Consider the following 13,778-nt stretch of genomic DNA (forward strand, 5'->3'; position numbering starts at 1 on the left):
TGTTTTTAGGGGGGGATTTGGAGCTTTTTAGTGGAGATCTGGGGTGCTTGGTCAGTTTTGGGGGGTTTATCTGGGATTTTGGGGCGGGTTGTGGTTTTTGAACGGTTGGTCTGTTCTTGGAGGGGACTTGGAGTGTTTGAATTGCTCAAGTTTTGGGGGGCTTTAAGGTGTTTTGGGGTGTTAAAGGCTCGGTCTTGTTTTGGGGGGCTTGGGGCTTTGGGGGGTTGAAGGGTTGGTCTGGTTTTGGGGGGCTCTGGGGTGTTTGAATGGCTGCTCTGTGTTTCTTGGGGGGCTTTGGGGCAGTTGGTCTGGTTTTGGGGGGGTTAAAGGCTTGATCTGATTTTGGGGGCCTTTGGGGCATTTGGTCTGATTTTGGGGGGCTTGGGGCTTTTGGGGGAGTTAAAGGTTTGGTCTGATTTGGGGGGGCTTTGGGGTCTTTGGTCTGGTTTTTTTGGGGGGGACTGGGACGGCTGGTCTGGTTTTGGGGGGGCTTTTGGGTGGTTAAAGGGTTGGTCTGGTTTTGGGGGGGTCCTGACACCTTTGGGGGCACTTGAAGCTTTTTGGGGGGATTAAAGGCTCGCTCGGGTTTTGGGGGGGCTTTGGGCCATTCCCCCACCACCCCCCTCTCCCTCAGGCCAGCCCCCCCACCTCCATGAAGCCCCCCCCCTCACCAGCCCCCCCGGGCGACGAGAGACCCCTCCCCGGTGGCTCCCGGACTTGGGGGGCTGGCGGGCAGCCCCCCAACCCCGCCAGCATCCCCCGGAGCCTCCACCTGCACCGCCCCGAGCGAGAAGCCTTCTTCAGGCTGCTGGGTAAGAGCCGACGGCCGCGAAACCACTGAAATCCTGTAAAAACGGGGGAAAAACCCAAATCCCTCGCGTTATTAAAAACCCCCAAACCGGGAGGTTTTTCCCCCAAAAATTATTTTCGTGTAATAACGTTTTCTTCTCTTCAAGAAGACGACGTGGTGCAGGAATTCCTGTCGACGGACGTCTGCTGCAGGATTTCTGATAAGGTTAGTCCTTCAAAAAACAGTGTCTTATTATTTCTCAAGAAAATAACATCTTTTTCGCTGAATGTAAGGGTTTTTTTTGTCCAAAATCGCTGTTTTTTTCCTCATTTCCCAGTACCTGCTGGCAATGGTGTTGACGTACTTCAAGCGCGCCGGCCTGCCCACCAGCGAGTACACCCGCATCAACCTCTTCACCGCCCTGTACGTACCCCGCGATGACCTCGCTAACGAAGCAGGGGCTCTAATGATGCCGTCCGCTCGTTAACAAAGCGGGGGGGGCTCTAACGATGCTTCTCCAGAGCTCTCGCTAACGGAGCGCGGCTCTAATGACGCCGTTAAATCTCCCCGAAGGGGGTTAAACCCCAAACCCACGCCGTCACAGAGCTCCCCAAGCTGCCTCATCCTCTTCCCGTTATCCCCGCCAGCTAAATTGCCCAAAATCCCTTGAATTCACCTCAATTTCCCCCCGCAGGTACCTGGCGAATGACATGGAGGAGGATGAGGAGGAGCACAAGTACCAGATCTTCCCCTGGGCGCTGGGCCGCCGCTGGCGCCGGCTCTTCCCCCGATTCCTCCGTCGCCGCGACCGCCTCTGGGCCCGGATGAGCTACCGGGCGGCCGTCAGCCGCCACTGCTGCGAGGAGGTCGGTGCCGCGCCCGCCAAAACGCACCCAAAACCCCATAATCTCACCCCAAAAAAATAATCCCCCCCCTCCAAAAAATCCTTAGAGACACCCCCCCCCCCCCAAAAGGTGGCGAGAACCAAAAGAAATGAAATTTGAAATTTTCACTGCCGCCGCTTTCCCTGCTGAAAAATGTCTGGTTCTGCTGAAAATGGCTTTTTTTTTGTTTTGTTTTTTAAGGTTAATTAGCGGGATTTTGGGGTCAGGCAGGTTGCACCCCCTGGCAGGGGGTGTTTAACACCAAGATGCTTTTTAGCCCCAAAATGCAGCAGTTTAGCCCCAAAATTGCAGGCAGTCTAAGCCCCAAAATGCAGTGTTTTAGCCCCAAAATTGTTGGGGGATCTAAGCCCCAAAATGCAGTGGTTTAGCCCCAAAATTGTTGGGGGGGTCTAAGCCCCAAAATGCAGCATTTTAGCCCCAAAATTGTGGGGGGACTAAGCCCCAAAAATGGGGGGAGTCTGTTTTTGTTAGTCCCCCCCAAAAAGGGGGGGCAGTCTGTGTTTTTTAGTCCCCCCCAAAAAAATGAGGGGTCTGTGTTTTTTTAGTCCCCCCCAAAATGCTGCTGGGGGGAGTTTTAGCCCCCCCCAAACTGGGGGGAGGGTTAGCCCCAAAAATTCGGGGTTCGACCCCAAAAAATGGGGGTGTTTTTGACCGGCAGGTGATGGCGACGGAGCCCCGGCACTGGGCCTGGCTGCGGGAGCGCCCCCCCCACCACAGCGGGGCCACCCGCGCCCCCCGCCCCCCCCAGCCCCCCACCTGCCTGCGCTGCGCCCGCGCCCCGCCCGCCGCCCCCCGCCCTCAGGAGGAGGAGGAGGAAGATGATGAAGATGCCGCCGCCTGGGCGCGCGACGTCTTCATCCTGCGGCCGCGCCGGAGCGCCGCCCTGCTCCCCCGTTGCGCCAAAACCCACTGAATTCACACCAAAAAAAAAAAAATTGGGGCTGAAATTGGCCAAAATTGGGTCACGCCCTGAACGCACTTTTTTTTTCGTAGCGAATATTGGGGGTTTTTAACTCAAAATCCACCTTCGCTCACGGCGGAGCTGAACCGCTCGTTTCTGCAGTGCCAACTTTTGGTTATTTTCCCCATTTTGTCCCGTTTTTCCCCTTATTTATAACCCCAGTTGATAAAAATTGCCCAAAATCGCTTGTTTTCTACCCATCGCCCCATACTTTTCCCATTTTTAGCCCCAAAACTCGTCGCTCTCCCTCCGCGGTGAGGCCGAAGGGTGGGGGGGTGACACCCAGACCCTCCCAGCACCCTCCCGCCTCCCCATTTTCATGCAAAAAGAGGGGAAAACGGGCAACGTGAAGTATTAAAAAAAAATCACTCTGTGGTTTTTTTTTGCGTGTGGAAAATGGGGGGAAAAAGAAAAAAAATAAATTAAAAAAAAAGGTTTGCGGTGAGGGGGCTCGTTTTGGGGGGGGGGGGGGGGGCCCAAAGTGGGGTGATGTGGGGGGGCTCCCCCCTGCACCCCCCAACCTGGCGCCCCCTCTCTCTCCCCAGAGCTCCGGAGCCGAGGGCGGAGGCACCCATCCCGCGGGCTCAGGTAGGGGCGGCGGCCTCACGCGTGTCACACCCGTGTTCTGGCCCTCTGCACACGTCACACACGTGTGCAAGTCTTCTGCACGTGTGTGCTGGGGTGTTCAAGCCCCCTGCACGTGTGTTCCTTGTGTGTTCTTGTCCTGTGCACACGTACCCCAGCCCCCTGCACACGTATGTGCCCTGTGTCCTCACTCTGCGCACACGTGTCCAGCCCCCTGCACACGTATGTGCCCTGTGTCCTCGCCCTGCGCACACGTGTCCAGCCCCCTGCACACGTATGTGCCCTGTGTGTCCTTGCCCTGTGTGCACGTGTCCAGCCCCCTGCACACGTATGTGCCTCGCCCTGTGCACACATGTCCAGCCCCCTGCACACGTATGTGCCCTGTGTGTCGTCACTCTGCGCACACGTACCCCAGCCCCATACACACGTATGTGCCCTGTGTCTCCTCACGCTGCGCACACGTGTCCAGCCCTCTGCACACGTGTGTGTCCTGTGTGTCCTTGCCCTGTGTGCACGTGACCAGCCCTCTGCACACGTATGTGCCTCGCCCTGTGCACACGTGTCCAGCCCCCTGCACACGTATGTGCCCTGTGTCCTTGCCCTGCACACACATGTCCCAGCCCTCTGCACACGTATGTGCCTCGCCCTGTGCACACGTGTCCAGCCCCCTGCACACGTATGTGCCGTGTGTGTTCTTGCCCTGCACACACGTGTCCCAGCCCTCTGCACACGTATGTGCCCTGTCTCCTCACGCTGCACACGTGTCCAGCCCCCTGCACACGTATGTGCCCTGTGTCCTCACTCTGCGCACACGTGTCCCGCACATACCCTGGCACACGTATGTTCCACACCGTGCTCTCCACACGTGTGTCCTGACCCCATGCGCACGCGTCCCATGTGTGTCCCAGCTCTCGCACACCCACATCCCCCGTGTGTCCTGGTTGTGTGCACACATGTCCCGTGTATGTCCAGCCCTCTGCATACGTGTCCCAGCCCTCTACGTGTGTCCACACACGTCCCAACTCTCTGCACGTGTCCCATGCATGTTCCAGCCTTCTACACACACATCCCATGTGTGTCACAGCCCTTTACATGTGTCCCACGTGTGTTCTAGTGCTCTGCATACACAACTCGCGTGTCCCAGACCTCTGCACACGTCTCATGTGTGTCCCCATGTGTCCCAGCCCTCTACACACGTGTCCCACGCATGTACCAGCCCTTTACACGCGTGTCCTCATGTGTCCCCGCCCTCTGCACACACATCCCACGTGTGTCCCAGCTCTCTACACACGCGTGTCCCATGTGTGTCCCAGCCCTCTACACACGTGCATCCCCATCCTCTGCACACGTCCCACGCGTGTCCCAGACCTCTACACGTGTGTCCTGTGTGCGTCTCAGTCCTCTACACACGTGTTCCCATGTGTTCCCTTTGCACACATGTCCCACGTGTGTCCCAGCCCTCTACACGTGCGTGTCCCCATTGTCTGCACACATCCCCCACGTGTCCCAGACCTCTACACACATGTCCCACGTGTGTCCCAGCCCTCTATACATGCGTGTCCTGTGTGTGTCCCAGCCCTCTACAGATACATGCATGTCCCATGTATGTCCCAACCCTCTACACACGTGTCCCCGACCTCTGCACATGTCCCACGCGTGTCCCAGCCCTCTGCACACACACATCCCATCCGTGTCCTGCTTGTGCACACGCGTGTCCCGTGCGTGTCCAGCCCTCCGCACACGCGTGTTGCCTGCGGCACCGCCCAGCCCACAGCCCCGTTCCCCCTCCTCGGGCCCTGCGGCCACCAGCGCCCGTTGCAATGCGGCGAAAAACCTGCAGCCGCAGGAGGACGACGGACCCAAAAAGCTCAGAAACGGCCCCAGAAACACCTTGGGGTCCCCCCCCACCCCCAAAATCCCTCACTTTTACCCCATTTTCCCTCCCGACAGCCTCCGAGGGAGGAGCAGCGCAGGGAGGAGTCTCGGCGGGGGCGGGCGGGGGGTTCAGCCCGGCCTCGCCTTCCTGCTTAAGGAACACTTCATATATTTCTTTTTTTTTTTTTTTTTTTCCTTATTTTACCCAAAAGCGGCGAGTTTGGGAGCGCCACCCCCCCACCCCCCCCCAGCGAGGTACGTCCCCGCGTCCCCCCGGGAGGTGACAGCCCCCCTGGGTGCCCGGCAGCAGGGTGACGGGGCGGGAGGCGCTTCCCCTCTCCTCAACTTATACAACTCCCCGCGGCGCTGGATCGGGGTTAAAAACAGGGAAAATGGGCAAAAACCATCATTTTGACCCATTTTTCTCTGTTCTCAGAGCCGGGAAGGGCTTGGAGGGGGGTGGGGGGGCTCCTGAGCCCCGCAACCGAGCCCCGTTTTAACCAGGAAAGAGTTTTTTGGGGATTAAATCTGCCTCGGGGGGGGGGAACGGGGGATTTTTGGGGGTGGTTTTTTATGGTTTTACTCCAAATTTAGCGGTTTTCGCTGTTTTTTTTCTCATTTTCTGTGGTGTTTTCTTCCCAGCGCGACGGGAGGGGGAAGCGGCCGCTGAGGTGCCGCCGCCGCCGGGCCGAGCTTTCGCCCCACGGCACCTGCCGGGGCGCCGGGTACCCGCTGCCCTCCTGGAAACGGGGTGAAAAAAGGCGATTTCTGTCCCGTTTATCCAAAAAGTGTATGTGGGGGGGGGGGGGGCTCATCGCTGGGGGGGGGGGCAAATGGCTCCCGCTCTCTCTGGGGGGGGTGCGGGGAAAGGGAGGGGCCCCCAGGGCACAGGCGTGCAAGGGGGGGACACCCCGTTAACGAGGAAACTCGTTAACTAGAACCTCGTTAACGGGGAAACTCGTTAACGGGGCGGAGGAACAGGATCCCTAACGCAGCGGAGCGCCCTGTGAGCTAGGCCTCGAGCGTGCCCCAAAAAGCTGCTCGGGGTGGGGGGGGTGGGTTAAAGACTCTCCCCATCCCCCAACCCTCATTTTGGGGACAATTTGTGCTTTTTTTGGGGCATAATCCCTGTTTTTAGGGTGTCCCTGACCCCCTCCCAGGGCCGCGCCGGGCTTTGGGGTGACAGAAACCCCCCGTGTTCGGCCGCACTCGTGGGGGGCTGCGCTGCCAACGTCAGCGTCACCTTTTTGTCGCTCCCTCAGCGGCTCTAATTAGTGCCTAATTAAGCTCCCCGATGCTTAATTAAGCTCCCCAATGCTTAATTAAGCTCCCCCATGCTTAATCAAGGCCTTTACGGGTTTAACACGGGCCTGGCAGCGTTGCTCGGGGCTGCGCTGGCGGGGAGCGGCTGTGACACACACGGCAACTTGCAGGACCTGTTTTGGGGCCGTTTCCCCTCGTTTTGTCAGCGTTTGGGGCTGCCCGGTGCCGTAATTGTCTTTTTTTTTATTACCACGGGGCCATTTCGAGGTTAAACCCAACTATTTTGGGCCCGCTCGGGTTACAGGCAGCGAGCAGCTGCCGCAGGAGGCGGCGAGGGTGGGAGGGCTTCCCTGCCCCCTTAATTGCCTCTTTTCACCCTAAACCGGCGGCACGCCGAGTTCACCAAAATCACCCCAATCGCCCCCAACCCCGTGCGGCCCAGCCAGGACACCAATTTTGGGGAAATTACGGGGTTTTTTAGCATTTTTGCCCCAGAATAAGATCTCCACCCCAAAAATAAGATCTCCGCCAGATCGTAATCGGCGCTCGGGTTTAATAAAACCCAACTGTGGGGTTTTTTTGGGGCAGAATCCCCCCTTTTTCTTTCAAGCTGCTCGCACTGGGGATCCTAAAGCAGACCCCAAACCCCCCAAAATCCCCAAATCCCCCCAAAATGCCCCGCAGGGTTGGGGTACGCGGCTCGAAAAAGCCCCCGTGTCCCCCCGCTTCCCTTTCAGGCTGAGCCCCCCCCCCAACGAGGCTGCGCTAATTACTCATTGTTAGATTCCCCGCTAACGAGAGATGCCTTTAACTGCACTCATTATCCTCCCCCTGATTTAATTAAGAGGGGGCACGAGGTGCTCCCCGACTTGGTCGTGGCGCGAGGGAGAGCGTAGCCGCCGCGGCACACGGTAGCGGTGCCAACCGCGGCGTCGGCGAGGAGGAAAATTAGGCGGAAACGTGACTTTTAACGCTCGTTTTTTCCCCTTCTTTTTTACTAATTTCCCATCTTTTCTCCCCAGGATGGCGGAGGAACCGATCGTACCGGTGTACTGCACCGGCGTTTCGGCGCAGGTGCAACGGCAACGGGCGAAGGCGTTGGGGTTGGGTCAGCACGAGAACGCGGTGCGGTACCTGGGGCAGGACTACGGGCGGTTGGTGGAGGAATGCCGGCGTTCCGGAACCCTCTTCCGCGACCAAACCTTCCCGCCGGCTCCCGCTTCCCTCGGCTTCCGCGAGCTCGGCCCCGGCACCGCCAAAACCCACGGCGTCCAATGGAAGAGGCCAACGGTGAGCTGGGGTGTTAACGATGGGGCGTTAATTAACCGCCTTCGGAGGGGAGCGCCCGGCTTGCCGGTTGGGTTTGAATTCCCTCGGTGGAATCGACGGTCGTTACCGCGGCAAAAATGTAAATATCCAAATTTTGGTGGTTTCGGTGAATTTTGGTGACTGAATCGGGGGCGTTTTCCCCGCAGGAGCTGTGTCAGCGCCCGCAGTTCATCGTGGACGGGGCCACGCGCACCGACATCTGCCAGGGAGCGCTGGGTAGGGAGCGCCGACGCGTTCGCTTTTCCCGGTTTTTCTATTTATTTTTTTTTTTTTTTTTTGCTTCAAAGCGGAGATTTTTGGGGTCGGTTTCGCCGAATCGAGGCTCGTTTGCGCACCGCCGGCGGTGGGTCCGAACCGGCGGGTTGCGGCAGAGCCCGCCGCGGCTTCCCCCCTGAACCCCCGCGGAGCGTAAAAAAAACCTATAGGCGGGTGTCGAGTGACCGGAAAATTGCCTTTTTTACCCCAAAACTGAGACGAAACCGGTGCCCGCAGGTGACTGCTGGCTGCTGGCGGCCATCGCCTCCCTCACGCTCAACGAAACCATCCTGCACCGCGTGGTGCCGCACGGGCAGAGCTTCCAGCACGGCTACGCCGGCATCTTCCACTTCCAGGTGAGAGCCTTAAACCACCCCCCACCATTTTGGGGCTCCCCCCCACCATTTTGGGGAGCCCCCCACCATTTTGGGGCTCCCCTGATCATTTTGGGGACCCCACCACCATTTTGGGGGTCTGCCTCCACCATTTTGGGGACCCTCTCACCATTTTGGGGCTCCCCCCCACCATTTTGAGGGCTCCCCCCACCATTTTGGGGACCTTGCCACCATTTTGGGGACCCCCCCACCATTTTGGGAGTCTCCCTCCACCATTTTGAGGGCTCCCCCCATCATTTTGGGGCTCCCCTGACCATTTTGGAGACTCCCACCACCATTTTGGGGACCTCCCCACCATTTTGGGGACCCCCACCACCATTTTGGGGCTTCCCTCACCATTTTGGAGACTCCCACCACCATTTTGGGGACCTCCCCACCATGTTTGGGGCTCCCGCCCTTCCATTTTGGGGAACCCCCCCACCATTTTGGGGACCCCACCACCATTTTGGGGGCTCCCTGCACCATTTTGGGGACCCCCACCACCATTTTGGGGCTCCCCTCACCATTTTGGAGACTCCCACCACCATTTGGGGGGCTCCCCCCCTTTCCATTTTGGGGACCCCCCCACCATTTTGGCGACCTCCCCACCATGTTTGGGGCTCCCCCCCTTCCATTTTGGGGCTCCCCCCACCATTTTGGGGGTCTCCCTCCACCATTTTGGAGACCCCCCACCATTTTGGGGACTCCCCACCATTATGGGGGCTCCCCACTTCCATTTTGGGGCTCCCCTCACCATTTTGGGGCTCCCCCCACCATTTTGGGGACACCCCCCCATTTTGCAGACCCCCCCACCATTTTGGGGACCTCCCCACCATTATGGGGGCTCCCCCCCTTCCATTTTGGGGCTCCCCACACCATTTTGGGGCTCCCCCCACCATTTTGGGGGTCTCCCTCCACCATTTGGTGGCCTCCCCCCCTTTCCATTTTGGGGACCCCCCCACCATTTTGGGGCTCCCCCCACCATTTTGGGGCTCCCCCCACCATTTCGGGGGTCTCCCCCCACCATTTTGAAGGCAAATCGGGCGCTTTCCACCACCAAACGGCCGCCGCCTTCGCCTCCCGGCACACCGCTGCCGCCGCCATCCCCCTGCCAGACGTGCGCTGGTGGCACCCAAAAACGGGTCTTTTCTCCCCAAAACACCACTTCCCCGGATAAAAAGAGGGGGGGGGGTGTTTTATCTTCGGCCTCGCCTCCTCCTCCTCTCCCCCCCCCCCAGATTTGGCAATTCGGCGAGTGGCTGGACGTGGTGGTGGACGACTACCTGCCCACCAAAGACGGCAAGCTGCTCTTCGTCCACTCCGCCGAGGGCTCCGAGTTCTGGAGCGCCTTGCTGGAGAAAGCCTACGCCAAGTACGCCGTCACCCCCCCGCCCCCGTTCCCCTTCTTCGTTTTGGGGCGAAAAACCCCCAAAACGGTCAAATCTCCTGCCAGGGTGAACGGCTGCTACGAGGCGCTGGCGGGCGGCAGCACCTCGGAGGGGTTCGAGGACTTCACCGGCGGCGTGACGGAGTGGTACGACCTGCGCAGGCCCCCCGGCGATCTCTACCAGATCATCCTCAAGGCGCTGGAGCGCGGTTCCCTGCTCGGCTGCTCCATCGACGTGAGGGAGCTTTTTTTGGGTTAAAAAAGAAGATTTTTGGGGTTTGTTTTTTTTTTTTTAAAAAAAAGACGGGGCAGGTCGTTAACGCGTCTCGTTTTGTCGCAGATAACGAGCGCCTTCGACATGGAGGCGGTGACGTTCAAGAAGCTGGTGAAGGGACACGCGTACTCGGTGACGGGAGCCAAGCAGGTGAGAGACGACACCGCTTTGGGGAGAAAACGGCACTTTTTGGGTCACCAGCCCTGACGGCGCCGTTCGCAGGTCAACTACCGCGGGCAATCCCTGGGCCTGATCCGTATGCGCAATCCCTGGGGAGAAGTGGAGTGGACGGGGCCCTGGAGCGACAGGTGAGGACCACGCGGCTTCGTTAGCGTTAATTAACGAAGCGGCTCGGCCCCAGGGGTGAGATCCGTTTGCCGCCCGCAGCTCATCCGAGTGGAACGCGGTGGAGCCGGCGCTGAGGCAGCAGCTGATGGTGAAAATGGAGGACGGTGAATTTTGGTAAGCGAAGCGGGATTTAAGAAAAAAAAAAAAAACCCTTTTCCCGGCTTTTTTTTTTTTGCGCCAGGAAAAGAGGGAAAACTTCCACTCCCGACCTTCGGCGCTTCCTCTTCCTCCAGGATGTCCTTCCGGGATTTCCTCCGGGAATTCACCCGCCTGGAGATCTGTAACCTCACCCCGGACGCTCTCCAATCCCGCAAATTCCGCAAGTGGAACACGCGGCTCTACGACGGGACGTGGCGGCGCGGCAGCACGGCCGGCGGTTGTAGGAACTACCCCGGTAGGCGCCGCTGGCGGGGGGAGTTACACCTCAAAAACGCTGTTTTTGACATCGATTTCACCTCTTTTTGCCTTTTTTTTTCCCTTTCCCCAGCCACTTTCTGGATAAACCCGCAGTTTAAGATCCAGCTGGAGGAGGTGGACGACGACGGGGACGGGGGCGGCGGGCGCGAGCCCGGCTGCAGCTTCCTGCTGGCGCTGATGCAGAAGCACCGGCGCCGCGAGCGCCGCTACGGCAAGGACATGGAGACCATCGGATTCGCCGTCTACGAGGTAACGGCGTTGCCCGGCGTCGCCCGGCGCCGCCGCCGCCGCCGCGCGCCCTCACCTCTCCTCTCCTCCTCCCTACAGGTTCCCCCCGAGGTGGGTACAACTCGCCGGCGGCGATGACGTCGCCGTTACCGCGCCGTTACCGCTGAAGCGGGAAAGACGGAAGGTGTTTTTCGGGGGGTTTTACAGCACGTGGGGAAATCGGGCGTCCACCTGAAGCGGGATTTCTTCCTGGCCAACGCCTCGCGCGCCCGCTCGGAGCAGTTCATCAACCTGCGGGAGGTGAGCACCCGCTTCCGGCTGCCGCCGGGGGAGTACATCGTGGTGCCCTCCACCTTCGAACCCAACAAGGAAGGAGACTTCGTTCTCCGCGTCTTCTCCGAGAAGAAAGCCGGCACCGAGTAAGAGACGCCTCGTTAGCGCTAACGATCCCCGGCGACTCTTGAGGCTGGACTCTCCTTTGTTATTTCCGCAGGGAGATGGATGACAAGATCCAGGCGACGCTCCCAGATGAGGTGAGGGTGGTGGACGACGCCATAGGGTGCCGAGGCGTCACCTTTTTACCAAAACAGCCGTTTTTTCCCTCAGAAAGTGCTCTCCGAAAGCCAAATCGATGACAACTTCAAGCAGCTCTTCAAGCAGCTGGCGGGGGCGGTAAGGCGGGCGCCGGCACCGGCGGCGGGTGGCAGGGGACCGCCGGAGAACACCGCGTCTTCTCCCTCCCGTAGGACATGGAGATCAGCGTCGCGGAGCTCCAGACCATCCTCAACCGCATCATCGGCAAACGTGAGCCGATTTTGGGGTTCACCGTGAACTCCCACCCCCTTAATTGTCGTTTAACTCGTTAACGCGAATAACGACCGGATTCTTGGCAGATAAAGACCTCCGGACCAAAGGCTTCAGCACGGAGTCCTGCCGCAGCATGGTCAACCTCATGGATGTATCCTCCACCGCCGGCGATGGGCTTTTTATTTTTGGGGGGACCCCGCTGCCCCCCGAGGGGGGGGTTTGCACCCCCAAACCGCCCCCCCAAGACCCCTCCCGCTTTCCTTAACCCCCTCCCACCCCGTAGAAAGACGGCAACGGGAAGCTGGGGCTGGTGGAGTTCAACGTGTTGTGGAACAGAATCCGCAACTACCTGGTGGGTCTGGGGGGGGTTTGGGGTGCGCCGGGGGGGGTTGGGGGTCTCTCTCCTCATGGGTGACCCCTTTTTTTTTTGGGGGGGGGGTGGGGGTGTTGGCTCGCAGGCCGTTTTCCGCAAGTTCGACCTGGACAAGTCGGGGAGCATGAGCGCCTACGAGATGCGGATGGCGCTGGAAGCGGCAGGTAGTGCCCCGCCCCGGCGATTAACCCCGACATTCGTTAACACCGCTTCGGTTTTAACCCATTTCCCTGGCTTCCCACCCGCCTCGGGGCGGTTTGAAAGTGTGGGGTGGGGTTTTTTTTTTCCCTAAAAAGGCTATAAATTGAACAAAAAGCTGCACGAGCTGATCATCACCCGCTACGCCGAGCCCGACCTGGCCATCGACTTCGACAGCTTCGTCTGCTGCCTCGTGCGCCTGGAGACCATGTTCCGTGAGTCACTTTTGACCCCTAAAAACCACCGTTTTGTCCAATCCCGCCCACGTTTCCCAAATAATTTAACAGGAAAAAAATTGGAAAAATGGATTTAAGAGATTTAAACCATTTTAAGAGGCTTTTACTGTTGTTTTTTTTTTTAAAACCGTTTTAAAATGGTTTAAAAGATTTAAACAGCTTTTCCGGTTGAATTCCATGGAAAAGTTGGAAAAACCCCACCGGAGTTGAGGGGAAAGCTGGAAAACCCAACAGGTTTTCAGGGGAAAAGTTGGAAAAAACAATTTTTTCCAGTTAAAAAGTGCAAAAAAGCAGGATTTAACAGGAAAAGTTGGAAAAGCAGGATTTAGCAGAATTTTCTTCTCCCAATTTTTCCCCTTCAATCCTGCCCCTTTTTTCTACTTTTCGCCCTTAAAACCTGCTGTTTTTTCCCAACTTTCCCCCTTAAATCCTGCCCTGTTTTTCCCACTAAAAAAAAACACCATTTCCCCCCCAATTTCCCTCGGGGCAGGGTTTTTCCAAGCGATGGACGTGGACCAGGACGGCGTCGTCACCTTCGACTTGCTGCAGGTACCTGTGGGGGCTGCGTGGGGCTGACCCCCCCCCCGACACCTTCCTCACACCCTCCTCCTCCTCCTCCCGCCGCAGTGGCTACAGCTCACCATGTTCGCCTGACCGGACCCCCCAGCCCTCCAAGTGCCTTCGCGGCGGGAGCCGACGACGAGAACCGCGCCGGTTTTTCCCTTTTTTTTTTTTTTTTTTTTGTCTTTTTTTTTCAGCATAAAAGGAGTGTGGGGGGGTGGGGGGTGAAGGCGTTGTGGCCACCCCCAACCAGGACACGGGGCTCCCCCCGCGCTTTGCCAAAGAAACGCCCCTTTCCTCGCCTCTCGCACGGCTGTTTTGGGGGGAATTCTCACTGTTTTTGTGCCTCTTCTTACCGAAGGAGCCCGGGGCGGGGGTGACACCGGGTCTCATCCGATTTCCGGACCCCCCCCGACGCGGCCGCCATCGCCTCTCGCTTCCGCGCTCTTTCCCAGTGCCTCAGTCAGGGATCTTCTGCCTACCGGGTGCCATAATGGTGTTTTTTTAAATTGTATAAATTAAAAATAAGGGAGAAAAAAAAAAAAAACCAAACAAGAAACGTTATTAAAATCAAAGCTCTTTTCCTGCTGGTCCTTTCCCCCTCCTCCAGCT

General features: G+C 58.4%; 2 protein-coding genes across 3 annotated transcripts; both read left to right on the plus strand.

Annotated features, from left to right (window-relative positions):
• The first annotated feature begins 645 nt into the window (after positions 1 to 645).
• On the plus strand, positions 646 to 2,608 carry SPDYC (speedy/RINGO cell cycle regulator family member C). The gene is made up of 5 exons (XM_075135133.1): positions 646 to 812; positions 957 to 1,015; positions 1,128 to 1,213; positions 1,485 to 1,656; positions 2,354 to 2,608. Exons 1-5 carry the CDS (start codon positions 653 to 655, stop codon positions 2,606 to 2,608), a joined length of 732 nt encoding a protein of 243 aa, XP_074991234.1. The 5' UTR covers positions 646 to 652.
• Positions 2,609 to 5,758: 3,150 nt separating this feature from the next.
• Positions 5,759 to 13,713, plus strand: CAPN1 (calpain 1). 2 transcript variants are annotated; one of them, XM_075135169.1, is made up of 22 exons: positions 5,759 to 5,906; positions 7,402 to 7,669; positions 7,855 to 7,924; positions 8,201 to 8,319; positions 9,576 to 9,709; positions 9,791 to 9,959; positions 10,065 to 10,148; positions 10,221 to 10,306; positions 10,386 to 10,460; positions 10,580 to 10,740; positions 10,834 to 11,012; positions 11,091 to 11,102; positions 11,199 to 11,410; positions 11,485 to 11,524; positions 11,598 to 11,663; positions 11,738 to 11,795; positions 11,885 to 11,949; positions 12,082 to 12,150; positions 12,257 to 12,335; positions 12,468 to 12,584; positions 13,096 to 13,154; positions 13,233 to 13,713. In XM_075135169.1, the coding sequence occupies exons 2-22, from the start codon at positions 7,403 to 7,405 to the stop codon at positions 13,257 to 13,259; spliced, it is 2,148 nt and encodes a 715-aa protein (XP_074991270.1). In that variant the 5' UTR covers positions 5,759 to 5,906; position 7,402; the 3' UTR covers positions 13,260 to 13,713. The 2 variants fall into 2 exon arrangements, with proteins under 2 accessions (XP_074991270.1, XP_074991271.1); XM_075135170.1 differs by lacking the exons at positions 5,759 to 5,906; positions 7,402 to 7,669; positions 7,855 to 7,924; ... (7 more) ...; positions 10,834 to 11,012; positions 11,091 to 11,102 and having other exon boundaries at positions 11,202 to 11,291.
• Positions 13,714 to 13,778: the final 65 nt, after the last annotated feature.

Source organism: Calonectris borealis, chromosome 37 (assembly GCF_964195595.1).
Source record: "Calonectris borealis chromosome 37, bCalBor7.hap1.2, whole genome shotgun sequence".
Classification (NCBI taxonomy): Eukaryota; Metazoa; Chordata; class Aves; order Procellariiformes; family Procellariidae; genus Calonectris; species Calonectris borealis.

Bases quoted from the DNA above. Each gene is read 5' to 3' on its own strand.
- SPDYC (XM_075135133.1), top strand. From the start codon at position 653: ATGAAGCCCCCCCCCTCACCAGCCCCCCCGGGCGACGAGAGACCCCTC. The intron at 1,016-1,127 runs GTTAGTCCTTCA...CTCATTTCCCAG, and splicing joins GCTGCAGGATTTCTGATAAG to TACCTGCTGGCAATGGTGTT. The intron at 1,657-2,353 runs GTCGGTGCCGCG...TTTGACCGGCAG, and splicing joins GCCGCCACTGCTGCGAGGAG to GTGATGGCGACGGAGCCCCG.
- CAPN1 (XM_075135169.1), top strand. From the start codon at position 7,403: ATGGCGGAGGAACCGATCGTACCGGTGTACTGCACCGGCGTTTCGGCG. The intron at 7,925-8,200 runs GTAGGGAGCGCC...CGGTGCCCGCAG, and splicing joins CATCTGCCAGGGAGCGCTGG to GTGACTGCTGGCTGCTGGCG. The intron at 11,664-11,737 runs GTAAGGCGGGCG...TCCCTCCCGTAG, and splicing joins TCAAGCAGCTGGCGGGGGCG to GACATGGAGATCAGCGTCGC.